Source organism: Lithobates pipiens, unplaced genomic scaffold (genome assembly GCF_037356315.1).
Source record: "Lithobates pipiens isolate NorthernLeopardFrog02 unplaced genomic scaffold, aLitPip1_a1.2 Scaffold_13, whole genome shotgun sequence".
NCBI lineage: Eukaryota > Metazoa > Chordata > Amphibia > Anura > Ranidae > Lithobates > Lithobates pipiens.
In genome coordinates, this window is record NW_027507718.1 from 115,981,498 (window position 1) to 115,996,500 (window position 15,003).

Sequence of the window (15,003 nt, forward strand, 5' to 3'; positions counted from 1 at the left end):
AGTTAACCCTTTCACCAGTGATCACCATATAACTGTTACAGGTGACGCTGGTTGGTTAGTTATTTTTTTATAGTTTCAGGGCACCCGCCATTTATTACCTAGTCTCACTAGTGTACCCCTAAATTTAGGGGTGTCTACTTTCCAAAATGGGGTCATTTGGGGGGGGTTTGTGCCATCTTGGCATTTTATGGCCTTCAAAACTGTAACGCCCTTAGAAAGCCTGAAGGCGGTGCTTGGTTTTCGGGGCCCCGTACGCGGCTAGGCTCCCAAAAAGTCCCACATATGTGGTATCCCCGTACTCAGGAGAAGCAGCAGAATTTATTTTGGGGTGTCATTTCACATATGCCCATGGCATGCGTGAGCAATATATCATTTAGTGACAACTTTGTGAAAAAAAAAAAAAAAAAAAAAAAGTTTGTAATTTTCCCGCAACTTGTGGCAAAATATAAAATATTCCATGGACTCAACATGCCTCTCAGCAAATAGCTTGGGGTGTCTACTTTCTAAAATGGGGTCATTTGTGGGGGTTTTGTGCCATCTTGGCATTTTATGGCCTTCAAAACTGTAATAGGTAGTGAGGAGTGAAGTCAAATATTTACGCCCTTAGAAAGCCTGAAGGCGGTGCTTGGTTTTCGGGGCCCCGTACGCGGCTAGGCTCCCAAAAAGTCCCACATATGTGGTATCCCCGTACTCAGGAGAAGCAGCAGAATTTATTTTGGGGTGTCATTTCACATATGCCCATGGCATGTGTGAGCAATATATCATTTAGTGACAACTTTGTGAAAAAAAAAAAAAAAAAAAAAAGTTTGTAATTTTCCCGCAACTTGTGGCAAAATATAAAATATTCCATGAACTCAACATGCCTCTCAGCAAATAGCTTGGGGTGTCTACTTTCTAAAATGGGGTCATTTGTGGGGGTTTTGTGCCATCTTGGCATTTTATGGCCTTCAAAACTGTAATAGGTAGTGAGAAGTGAACTCAAAAATTTACGCCCTTAGAAAGCCTGAAGGCGGTGCTTGGTTTTCGGGGCCCCGTACGCGGCTAGGCTCCCAAAAAGTCCCACATATGTGGTATCCCCGTACTCAGGAGAAGCAGCAGAATTTATTTTGGGGTGTCATTTCACATACGCCCATAGCATGTGTGAGCAATATATCATTTAGTGACAACTTTGTGTAAAAAAAAAAAAAAAAATTTTTTTTTGTCATTATTCAATCGCTTGAGGCAAAAAAATAAAATATTCAATGGGCTCAACATGCCTCTTATCAATTTCCTTAGGGGGTCTACTTTCCAAAATGGGGTCATTTGGGGGGGTTTTGTACTGCCCTGCCATTTTAGCACCTCAAGAAATGAGATAGGCAGTCGTAAACTAAAAGCTGCGTAAATTCCAGAAAACGTACCTTAGTTTGTAGATGTGACAACTTTTGCGCAAACCAATAAATATACAATTATTGACTTTTTTTTTACCAAAGACATGTGGCTGAATACATTTTGGCCTAAATGTATGACTAAAATTGAGTTTATTGGATTTTTCTAATAACAAAAAGTAGAAAATATCATTTTTTTTCAAAATTTGCGGTCTTTTTACGTTTATATCGCAAAAAATAAAAATCGCAGAGGCAATCAAATACCATCAAAAGAAAGCTCTATTTGTGGGAAGAAAAGGACGCAAATTTTGTTTGGGTACAACATTGCATGACCGCGCAATTACCAGTTAAAGCAGCGCAGTGCCAAAGTGTAAAAAGACCTCTGGTCATTTACCAGCAAAATGGTCCGGTCTTAAAGTGGTTAATGTATGTATCAATAAAGTTTGACGCTATATTTTTTAATTGAGTCTGTTTTGCTATTGGAGGCATATACAAAAGCCCACTTTTTTGTTTTTCGCAATGCCTTACTGAAGATAGCTTTAGCCAAAAATGCTAGGGGATTTCTCAGCAAAATAAAGCATGGAGACATGGGTGGATAGGAGAGTTTGTTTTGAATATCAAAAATTGTGTTTTTGCTCTGTGATGCTCAGATGCAGTATAATTAATTTTTAAGCACTGGACTTCAATAGTTTGGCCTGGCTATACTCAGCCTTTTAGGAATGCAAAATGTGCGCCAGAAAACCACAAAGCACAAATGTTGCTTTTGTAACAAAGGTGTGTGAGCAATTCATGCACAAGACCAGGAAATGTTTGAAAATTGATAAACATTGATTAGCCATAACTTTATGAATACTGACAGGTAAAGTGAATAACATTGGTTATTTTGTTACAATGGCACCTGAAGGTGGGTTGGAAATATTAGGTTACAGGTGAACATGTTGTCCCTGAGGTTGATCTCTGTGTAAATTGACAGCGCTATATAAGTACCAATAATAAGTAAATTACTCCAGGATGTTCCCAGTCTGCAGTAGTCAGGACCTACCAAAGTGGTCCAAGGAAAGAAAACTGGTGAACCAGCGAAAGGGTCATGGGCTGCCAAGGCTCATTGATGCACACTGGGAGCTAAGGTTGGCCCATGTAGTCGGATTCAATAGCAGATCTACTGTAGCTTAAATTGCTGAAAAAGTTAATACTGATTCTGACAGAAAAGTGTCAGAACATACATAGTGCATTGCAGTTTGTTTTGAGTATGGGGCTGTATAGCTGCAGCTCCACAGCAAAAAGAATCTACAATGGGCATAAGAGCATCAGAACTGGACCATAGAGCAGTGGAAGAAGCTGGCCTGCTCCAATTAATCCAATAATAGTTTGAGCAACACAACAACAAGATTGAGGTATTGACCTGGACTCCGAATTCTCCAGATCTCAATCCAATCAAGCATCTGTGGGATGTGCTGTAAACACAAGGCAGATCCATGGAGACCCCAGCTTGCAACTTACAGGACTTAAAGGGTCTGCTTCTGATGGATTGGTGCCAGCTACTACAGGACTTGTGGAGTCCATGCCTCGATTGTGGGTGGTAAAATGTTCTGGGTTATTGATCACTCGTTGATGCTTATTGATGACGTATATGCAAACTTGATAGAAATTTTACATATGCCTCCTGAAAATACAGACTAAAAGAGGATTTGTGTTAAGGTGGATGAAGATCATGAAATAGCCAACAGCCAAAGTTTTACTTACTTAATGGATGATTTGTCTGAGGACCATTAACGCATTCGTCAGCATGACCCCCTGGTGGTATTTACTTCACACACCTGTTCGATATCGCTGCATTTGCTGGAGGCAATTTTACAAATGGCGATACTTTCATTCTGTGTAATCAATTGTAAAAATTCAACTCCAAGCCTCTAACAAAGGGAAATTATGAGCTTTTGCATGTCTTGTTGGACAAGTCATCATTCATTTTTCAGGCATGGATTTAGCTCACTTCAAGTTATAGTGAGAATGTGTGTGTCAACCTAGAATTTAGACTCTCCCCTGTTTCCCTTGAATTATTTTTTTCCCTTGTAATTAGTATTTATGTATATCCCTATTTGTAAACCCTTATATTAAGATCCAGCTGTCCTTCATTAAATTCAAGGCACCTCAAACAGAACACATTCTACACAGTAAAAAAAAAAAAAATTATATATATATAAATATATAAATATATATATATATATATATATATATATATATATATATATATACTCATTGTTTTTTTGTAGTTGGAGTCATTGTGCTGTAGTTTGTACCTTTCACTGTCTCTCTATAGCTTGGCTCCACCCTCACCATGCCAGTTGTGAACTGGAAGCCTACCAACCTTTTACCCTCTAATGCAAACAGAGAGCAGATACAGTACAGGAAGAAAATAGAGAGAAAATTGCTAAGTTTGCACTGCCGCAACTTCACAACTTCTAATTTTGACAATGTATTGTTCCATAGTGATTGTAACTACAGAAGTCAGTTGGGGCTTATTTCAAAGCTCGTTTGCTGCATATAAAGATTATGAAGAATATGTAAATATTTAAATGTCCATAGCATGGCCCCAGTTCTACTTTGAGATGTACAGTCTTGCTTATTTAAAGAGGAGTTATTACTGCTTCAAAAGGAACCCAAAATTTAATTTATTGGCATTTATTCCTTGTATTAGGATAAAAGATGGAACCAGAGACAGATTATCCACAAGGCATCTTAGCAGCAGCCTAGGGCCCTGTGACGTCCAGGGGGCTCAGCTGCAAACTCTAGTAAACAAGGAAGTAGAATTGGTCAAAGCAGAACATTTAATAAGATAGGAGGTTCAGCAGTTGGTGTTTGATAGAGCCATAAAAAATGCAAATTGGGCAGCTTCCCTGTGCTTATGGCAGTCCTTCTCAATGTCAATCGTATGGATGAGGGGGCCAAAGCTGTTAACTTGCCTAGGGCCCTATTCTGCCTTACTCGGTATGTGTGGAAAACCATTAATGTGACCAACTAAGGAATCCATAACCACTTCTATATTACAAAGTTTGTAAAACGGCACCCTCAGTGAATGATACATACAAACACCTAAGCAGGTCCTACTTTTCAGTCTTGGTGCCACTTCGCAATTTTTGCAATATGTAAAATGTTAAAGCAAACTGAATGTGGGGAAAGAAAGACGCTGTTGCTACTGATCTTTGCTACTGAAAATGTTAGTTACCTGGCTGTAATAATGACCTCTTACCTCAGTAATTCGAGCCACTGGCCTGGAACAAGTATGCAGATACTGTTTTCTGATTTTAGTTTCACCTTCCTAACATGCATACTTGTTTTAAATGATGACAGTAAGTCCAAAAAACAGCCGGACTAGCATTTTCAGAAGATTAGTGATAGGACCTGTACTGAATTATTACAGGTTTGCTTTACAGTCTGCAAGTAGTAGATCTACATTCTGATGAGCCGATCTTCCCTGCAACAATAGCAATTGCCTAAGCTTGATGGCATCATGCACATTCATCAATAAAATCATGTGTATAATAGTTCATTTGAATGTGCATGTGACTATAAAAGTGTTGTATCCAGGATGTTATCAACAGAAATGGTCAGAAATATTAGGCTAAAATCAGCACTGACTTCCTGACAATAATTATTGTCAGTTAATGCATTGGGTGATGAGCCACAAACATCTCCTGGCCATAAATGGGGTTAAAATAGGGACTCAGGTTTCTAAGTGGATGTTGTGATAGGAGTTTAAGACCATTTCCTTTGCTTTCATTTTCTTCACAGATTGCTTGGCTAAAGCAGGTTTAATGAAAAGGCTAGTAAAACACACAGGCCAGAAATATTAATAAATTACATCTTTACTTGGATTCAATAGTGCCATCAAACAACTTCCATGTTAACAACAGAAGGAGATGGATAGCAATCTTAGATGCGAAACACATAAAATACATTATCAACAATATTTATACTTCTTAAATATTCTCTATGTGATTCTTCACTTTCTATATTCACCATTCGTTAGCCAACAGGTCTGGCTTCAGCATGGATTATACATCAATATTTGCAACCCTTTTGCTGCCAATGGTTTCATTTTAGCAATAAAGGGGAAATGTATCTCTCTGAATCCACAGTCCGATATTTAGCAGGTAGATTGGCAATGTCTTAAATTTGATAATAGTAATTCAGCATTCCTATTTGTTCTTTTCTTGTAACTGCCCTCTTCTGTTGAAATACCTTCCTCTTATTTGGACTTACGGTCAACAAGGTTCATGGCAAGGTAACATACCATAATTCTACATGAACTGTCAACTTGATGTGTTACCAACAAAGGAACCACCCTCTTCCGTTGAACTACCTTCCTCTTATTTGGACTTTTAGTCAAAAAGGTTCATTATAAGGTAACATATCATAATTCTACATGAACTGTCAACTTGATCTGTTACCAGCAAGGGACCTCAGTCAACATCTTACTGTTTTCTGCAACTTGTTATGGCTGATTTGGAGGCCAATTGGTGGAAGACCTCTTCTAAAAGCTGCGTTATATTAAGTTCCTGAATTGTTGAAACAAAATTCTCCCTGGACGCCATTCTCTGGGAGCCAAAATCTATAAATCTTGGCTAGTAGTTTTCAGACCAGCGGGCATCTTCTTCAAACGTAGACTCGCGTCACTGTTTGGCCTAAAAGCAGAAAAGTCTCTCTTCTGTCTCTCAGCAAGGTCAGGTACTTCTTTTTCCTCCTCATTCATTCACAACGTCCTGTGTCACAACTTCCTCTACACTTGAGTTCTGCAGCTCTGGCTCCCATAAGAAGAACTCATGAAGTAGAGTGTTAACAGTTTCTGGGCACTCCAGCATGACCATGTGACTGCCTTCTTCTATCACCTTTAGAAATGTGATTAGTAGGATCTGCATGTTTGGGGGAAAAAACAAGAATTAATAATCAGACCCGTGCCATCTGCTTTACCAAGCACATAAGTCACTAAATCTCAAATACTTAAAAAAGGCCTATATAAATCTCGGGGACAGATTTATAATATGCACAGTAGGTAGCCAAACTCATAAATCACCCATCGCTCCTCTAAAATACCAATACAAAATAATAAAACCAGCCCCTGACACCTTTTTAATTGCGTATCAGTTTTGAGTGAAAATCTGTCCCATCCTGATAAAAATTGGCTCATGTCCAGTGGTAAATCTGTAAACAGAGATTTAAGCCGGCCAAACACTTTTCAAAACTCGGCCAGTACAACAGGAACCGGGCAAGATTCAAACCGTTAATGGGCAGCCTGAATGTACATTACCAAGTTGATCGATCAATCAACTTGGGTACAACCAGCCTGCCGGATTCTCTTGTGATTATCGTTAGCCACTAGCAATAATCACTGTCTTCTCCTGGCTTGGATGGCTTCCCTCACCCTCCCCTGCGCTCCCCCGCCCCCACCAAGAGAAGACAATAGCCCTGTAGGAAAGATTTGTGAATCAACACTGTCTGTGTTGATGGGGGAAGAGCAAATTTATTTTCCTGCAACCCATTTATGGCCGGCCTTACACAACTCTGTTACACAGCATAGGCTTGTCTTGCATGGCAGGAAACCTGATTTTTCTCAAATGCAATTCACAAACACTTACAAAGTTTGTTTCCCCCACTCCAGCCTGGCTGATGAGCTCTGTCACTTTGAACTTTCTTTTTTTCAGCATGCTACTAATTAAAGCATAAGCGCTGCAGCACAACTGATTCTGTGCTGCTTCTCCCTCTCCCAGTTTAAGCTCCACTGTCAACTGAATATCAGATAAAATGTAGGTACTACACTGCCTGCATTTAAAAAAAATACAAGACATTTCATTATACTGCATTACTTTATGTCTTTTTAACTGCCTGTAGTTCAGCTGTACTATTTTAAAGTTTATGATTTTTTTTTCTCTGCATTTGATTCACTAAAGCAAGAAGTAGGGTGACATAAGCCTGTAGTCATGTCAAAATGCAATCAAACTAACAACTGGCAATAGTTGCTTTTATAAGTGAGGGCTTTTTGGAACATGAAGTCTACTATGCATAGGTACAGTACTTGATGTTAAAATAAGGCTAAAGCTTTGCTACAAAATGGTTGACTGTAACTAATATGGCAAACTGAGTGCTGTGTTTTAGTCATTTTATTAGGAAGCCAACAAATTCAACAGGACTTTGAAAATTATCACGTTGCTGTTTTCTAGAGCTATATATAATTAAAACATACTCAAACCAAAATATATATTATAGTAGATGGTATTAGGTGGCAAAGCTGAGAAACGTTAAAGAGAGTTTGAGACTTGATATCACTGGCAAACAATCTAAACAAAAATTGCTAAGAATATTCCCCACCGATCCCAGCGCACACAGAAACAAAAGATGATATAATTTGCAAGCTGCTATCATACAAAAGATAAATCATAAAAATTATATAGTATATAGCCCTCGTGAATCTATTGTCCAATATATACCATATTGACAGCGCTAAAACAACAAAACAATCATTCTTAAGAGGGTAGAAGTCCCATGGTTTACAACAAAAACCACAGTAATGTCCTTAAAAAGTCCCACACATCTGAGGATGGGATTTTAGTTGAAACACCAAAATGATGGAAAACAGAAGGAAAAGTCCATCTCCAAGAAAAGACCACCAGTGCAGAAAGAGCTTGTTAGCCGGTGACACCCCTTATGGTAAAGCACTCACCAGAACCCAATGGGTTAACAGGCACCTCTTTATAAATAGTCTTTCACTGGTATTCCTCTGTACCCAATTCCTGTGTCCTCATAGATTTTTCGGATTTAATACTTCACTCCCAGCAGCAAGTTCACATATAGAAAACAGCAAAAAGAGGTTCCATAGTGCAAACTGCTTTATTCTTTAAAAAATTTGTGCGCATATACACCATACGTACATAATCAATAAAAATTCATTCACAGAGATGTAACCACTAGAACAACCGGATTTGTCTCACCGCGGCTCCGGGCGTCTTAGATCGAATGCAGGCTCGGCTTCCACGGCGGGTCCCGGGCAATCGTACAAATCGACCGCTCTGTAATTACGAAAGACCAAGCAGCTATTCGTAACTACAGAGCGGTCGATTTGTACGATTGCCCGGGACCCGCCGTGGAAGCCGAGCCTGCATTCGATCTAAGACGCCCGGAGCCGCGGTGAGACAAATCCGGTTGTTCTAGTGGTTACATCTCTGTGAATGAATTTTTATTGATTATGTACGTATGGTGTATATGCGCACAAATTTTTTAAAGAATAAAGCAGTTTGCACTATGGAACCTCTTTTTGCTGTTTTCTATATGTGAACTTGCTGCTGGGAGTGAAGTATTAAATCCGAAAAATCTATGAGGACACAGGAATTGGGTACAGAGGAATACCAGTGAAAGACTATTTATAAAGAGGTGCCTGTTAACCCATTGGGTTCTGGTGAGTGCTTTACCATAAGGGGTGTCACCGGCTAACAAGCTCTTTCTGCACTGGTGGTCTTTTCTTGGAGATGGACTTTTCCTTCTGTTTTCCATCATTTTGGTGTTTCAACTAAAATCCCATCCTCAGATGTGTGGGACTTTTTAAGGACATTACTGTGGTTTTTGTTGTAAACCATGGGACTTCTACCCTCTTAAGAATGATTGTTTTGTTGTTTTAGCGCTGTCAATATGGTATATATTGGACAATAGATTCACGAGGGCTATATACTATATAATTTTTAAGAGTTTGAGACTTGGCAAATTAAATTTGCAATTTTTGTTTCGAAAACATATATAATAGATAAACATTTTAGAAACTGCCAGGAGAGTCCCATGTTATGTAGCTTTAATAGAAGCATACTTGTCCAGTACACGTCAGTGGCAAAAGTCTTTATAAATCAGAAAAAATTCAACACAGTTTGAAAAACCTTTACATTTTAAAATTGCCAATTACACATGCCAATCTTTGACGCATGGTATATGCACATTTTTAGGCCTGAAGAATATCTAAAATCCCCAAAACCTTTCATATTTTCTAAAAGCAGAGAACCTGTAGAAAATGTTGCTAATTTATAATGCATTTTGCACTGAAAAAATATGCTTAAATAAATTTCAGTGTACAAAAAAACATGATATAATAACCAATTGTTTGGTAAAATATAAAAAATGAGGTGTTGTTGTGTTGAGTAAATAGGCTCCAAATATGTCAAGTTTCAAAAACGTAACCGTGGTAAAAAAGAATGGTGCCTAAAATTGTCTCTAGGTAACACTTTAAAAAGTCTTTGCTGTTTTTAATTTTAAATATAAAAATATATTTTTTTTTTCTTTTTCTCTCTTTTTTTCCCTTATGGAGATAGGGGAATGGGCCTGCTTTTAGATCCTCCTTTCCCTCCCTTTTTTGTATGGCCTAGAATTAAGAGGATATGCCGTGGTGTAGATTTATTTTTGCATTTAAATATATACTAAAGGATCGATCCATTCAAGTACCCAGTGTAAATATTTTTTTACGTGTATTTCGAAAATGTATTATTATGAATGACTTGAAGATTGTTCTGCAAAGTATGTAAGAAAATGTTTTATTTTAAATGTTGAAAATTTTATAAAAACAATTTAAATATAAAAAAAGTCTTTGCAGTTCATTAATTTAGACTTAAAGTGGAAGTAAACCCTCCTATCATTTTCAGTCAAGGAAGCTGCCATCTTGGCCTCTAATAATTCTTCAACTGCCATAATGCTGCACCAGCCATTGGATGGTTTGAAAGTTTGGTTGAGAGCACAACCAATGTGAAAGTTAGCATTTCCGGCATGCCGGGAATGTAAGTGTTTTTTGAAACTGGGTTTACGCCCGCTTTAACTGTGAATGATGGACCTAGAATTGGTGCTCTCATGCCAGCCTGCAGGACAATACCTAGCATATGTGGTGCTATCATTATTTTCATTAACATGCACATCCAACATGCACATTTGCATTTGTATGTACACAAGGGTGGGGAGTTTTTATTTTATTTTTTTTTAATTTAATTAAACTTAAATTGTTAAACCTTTTTCTTTATTATTTAACATTATTGCTATTTATGCACTTACAGCCACCCAAATCACTTCTACAACATAGCTGGCAGTCAGGAGAAAAAGTCTAAACAAACTCCTGGCTGCTATAGGGACCCAGAGTTTGCCTACATGCCAGCGCTGCTGCTAATGTAAGAAGCCCATTCCTTTGGTAACATTAGTATGTCCATAGGTGGGTCATGCCAATGCACATTACGTGTGCATTACCACAGTGATATTGCATAAATGGGCCCTAACGGTGGATTGCAGACGGCTTTTGTAAACATTCAGGTCTTCAACGTAACTATGTCTTGATAGAATGGTTTACAACCTCTGTCAGGATTTTACAGCAGTCTGTATGGAGAATGAGCACTCACTCAAAAGTACATTTTTGCAATAGGAACACAGATAACGGGAAAAAAAAAAAACAATTTGGTAGTATTGGGAAGGAATACAAAAATTTCATAAAAATATAATGGTTATAGTTGGGCTTTTATAAAATGTAAAGTGCGCCTGTATTCTATGTCTCTGTCTTCTTATCGCTTCTCTGTGAAAATTATACAAAAAGGTTTAGCAAACTTGCAGTCTGTAGCAGAATGGCAAAATGTACACACTTCATACACACATGCCTTTAGAGCAGTGGTCATCAACCCCTTCCTCTGGGCCCACTAACAGGTCAGGTTTAATGTATTACCTTGGGGAGATGCAGACTAGAATACTGCAATCACTGAACAGCAAATGATATCACCTGTGATGTATTTCAGTTATCTTGCAAACCTGACCTGTTAGTGTGCCCTGAGGACAGGGTTGATGACCACTGCTTTAGAGGGCAGTGTAATAGAGCTAATAGTGGTTTTCCAGCAAACTCATTTCAGTTTAGAAGCTCAACACAGTACACAAGGTAATACATATTTAATAAAATGTCTGAGAGAAGTAACGGTCTCCAACAAAACCATTATAAGGATAGGTTTGGGCAATATGAAAAGCTCTTCACATCTTCGTACATAAGGCCTCGCCGTTTCAACTAAAAAAATTAACACACAAGCCTTAATTCACTAAACTTTAACATGAGGGTAAGGATCTTTATTTTAGCCATGCAACTGGAATTTTAAAACTTAATGGGTCTCAGTTTGAAACTATCACTTTTTTTGAAAATAAGGATACATATCTTGATATGTTGGCTTTGCGGCTAGAACCCATTGGCTAATTTTTCTTAACTTTTAAGCACAGAACAAACATGTAAAGCCAGTTCACAAATACGACTTTATTTAAAATGTAGTACCTCTGCCATTCGTTGGTCTTCTTCTAGGGGAACAAATTTGTCATGCATTCCATGCACAAGCAGCACAGGAACTGTTAACTCTGCGTGATACACCTCGTCACCTTCTGGCCAGTACTGGCCACTCATCATGGCTCGTAGCACAAAGGATGACACGTTGAAGGCATTGCCCTCTCGTAAGAGCTGTTTCTCTTTGGCACCTTGTCTAGCAAATCCAGCCCTGACAACACAGAAATAAATCAGGAAATTTTTCACACTGACACATAATCTTTATACAATGCAATACACAGACATAACAGGTCATATTCACACTTATGTAATAAATTCCTATCATCACTGGATAATAAAAATGTTGAAACCAGTTCATGTATCAGGGCCTATAATATACTTCATTGCAATTTTTTTTACAAATTTAAAAAATGCACTGGTATAGGTGGCCTGTAAAACTGGTATTTCTAAGGCATTGCACACCTCATTTTTGTACACGGTACTGCAGATCAAAGAATCGTAAATTCTTTTGCCTGAAGTGGCACTACTGATGATCATGACTGATTAATACATCATAAATTTAGATAAGAAAAAGTAACCTTATATTACAAAAATATAGGTAGAGAACACACCCCAGCTTCGCCAACCATGAAAAATAAATATGTAAACATGAAAGAATACATTCAGTTTTTTTCACTACTTTGTATTTTTGCTTTTTACTTCAAAATAACAATTAGAATAATGTAGAGCAGTGGTTCTCAACCTCAGTCCTCAAGTACTCCCAACGGGCCATGTTTTGGGAACTTTCCTTAAATAAAGTAGCTCTTATTAATACCATGTCATTAATATTGATTTAAAGTAGCTGAGGACTGAAGTTGAGAACCACTGATGTAGAGGTTTGATCAAAAGTATGGTGCAGTAAAACACTTCTGGTAGTTAAATAGTACAGTTTTATAAAGGTTTTTACATTAAGACAAAAGAGGGACAACTACAGAGGAAAGGGAGACTAAAGCCATCCATAGAAGGTGTGATTTTCTTTTCTTCAACCACAGTCAGTGTTGATGGGGGAATCCCTCCCACAAAGCTATTCTGTTCTCCTGGTGGGGGGCAGGGGGAGCTGTCCCTGCTGGGAGAACACACAGTGATTATTGGTAGTGGCTAAAGCCTCTGGCAATAATCGCATAAAAAAATCAAAGAGGTTGGTTGTACCCAAGTTGATTGATCAATAAACTTGGGTACAATAAACCTGCCCATACACGGTTTGAATCTTGGCTGGTCCCTGCTGAACCAGCTGAGATTCCAACCATCTATGGCCGGCTTAAGCAATTTGGTTCCATAAAGCCAGCCATCGATGGTTCTAATATTGGCCAGTACAGCAGGGTCCTGGTTACAGGAAAGAAAATCGCACTATGGCTGGCCTAAGAAGGATAGAACCTCCAAAGGAGGGTCAGTTGGAAGCTACAAACTCGTAAGACTCTGTGTTGCCACGTGGTCAAGGTTGTTGTAAAGTTTATATCCATTGGATGGATGTGATCCTTTATTTATAAACTCTTTATTGGTCTAATGCTCGCTTAGTCTAGGGGGTATGTAATAGATAGAATTACTTCTTCTCCAACAAACAGCCGTTTTCCTAAAGCTGGTCCTCTTCACCATTCTTGCAGCTGCCCCTTCACTGACATCATGGTGTACAATGCAGGACCAGCATACATGCAAATGTCAAGGGGACACCTACATCCCAGGGCTGTAGAAGGAGCAAAGAAAAGCACCTGCTGCTGAAACTGGTATTGACTGGTGGCTGTGGGTTGTGGTCCTCTACACATTCATCGCTCATTTGCACTGTTTAACTAAATAAGCTTGTAAGTATCTCCATACTCTGCCACCTTAAAGTCAACAAATACATGTTTTTAAAATAGAACAAATAGAAAAATCTGTTGAAAACTCACTTGAGGAAGCTCCACGCCAGGCAAGGAGACAAACAGTGCAACACACAGGTAGGCATATTAAAGATGGAGCAGAGGCTGGGTTCAAGGGCTGTGGGTCCACCACCATTAATCATAACCACCTTGTGGACTAAGTCAGGATACTCATGGGCCAGAAAGGTACAGAAGGAGACCCTATGGGTTTTAAAAATAAAATAAATATCAAGAAAGGAACTTCAACCATCACAGTTCAGTGTTTAAAATCTTTACATGCTTGACATTTATGCTATAACAGACCCTATAGCCTGCATTTCTCTCTAAACTCCCTTTTTCCTCTTAGCACAGGTCTCGGTAATAATGCTTACTAATTACATTTTTTTGGCATCCACATCATAATTTCAATGTCTATGAAACATTTTTGTTGATGCTCAATTTTCTTTTTTTATAATTCTGTGAAATCACAGAGCCAAAGGGTACAATTGCAGATGCTGTAAAAATACCAATGACATCAAAAAAGACACAATCAAGTGGCTGTTTTGTCTCTAAATTTAAAATTATATCTCATAATGGTCCAGGTTTATTCCCTGTAGAGATAGACAAGTGAATAGGGAAAAATCTACTCCTACACCAAGAAACCGCTACCTGCTTTTTGTTTTTACTGCTACCAATGCTGTAACAGAAAGCTTGTTCTTTCAGTAAAAAAAAAAAACATTTAAACTAAAATATGAGAGGTTAAAGAAACATCCTATCTATCTTCAAATGTTTGATTGCCTGAGGAAATAAAGCAGTATTAAACTCGAAACCAAAATTGTACAGTGGGCACCTTTCGACAATAGCATTGTCAGTCTGGGGGTAGGGTAGTGTTAGATGTACTAGCAGATTTTGGAAGCCAAACTTCAGCTAATATTTTATAAGCAGTTACAGCTGTTTGTTTCCTTTTGGGACAACAGTTTTATATAAATAAATAAAAGTGAATAATTGCAATAACCCACCCCTGCGGTGGAAATTGGTTTGTCTTATTTCTAACTGATACATAATGCTGGAGAGCTTTAATTTTAAAGTGTATGCTTTAAAGCTCCCATTATTGAGTAATGAAGGTATATTACATGCAAGTTCCCACAGTACTCTAAAACGTTACTGACCAGGTGATTGCACCTTCTTACACTCAGCAGTCAGCATCTATGTAAGTATACTTTTCTGTTATTTATTTATTTATTTATTTACGTTTCTGTTATTGCTTTATGTGCATTTGTGTTTTAGACTTGAGGCTGGGAGAGAGAGGGAGATTTGGGGGAAATGTTTGAACTGTTTTCAATGCAAAAACTTTAATAAAAACGATTTAATTCAAAGTTTGATTATAAGGAAAAGCTAAATGGTGGATATCCCTGTCCGGGCTATGTTTACATTTCCTATGAGACTG

The 15,003-nt window shown here is 38.2% G+C and overlaps 1 protein-coding gene across 1 annotated transcript in view; it reads right to left on the minus strand.

Annotated features, from left to right (window-relative positions):
* Positions 1-5,209: 5,209 nt before the first annotated feature.
* ABHD8 (abhydrolase domain containing 8) overlaps positions 5,210-15,003 on the minus strand; it is a 44,004-nt gene continuing 34,210 nt past the window's right edge. The window contains exons 3-5 of the mRNA XM_077475420.1: positions 13,608-13,778; positions 11,680-11,896; positions 5,210-6,274 (exon numbers count right to left, since the gene is read on the minus strand). Coding sequence (XP_077331546.1) covers positions 6,107-6,274; positions 11,680-11,896; positions 13,608-13,778 — 556 coding nt within the window. The 3' untranslated portion in view covers positions 5,210-6,106. The remainder of the gene's footprint in view (positions 6,275-11,679; positions 11,897-13,607; positions 13,779-15,003) is intronic.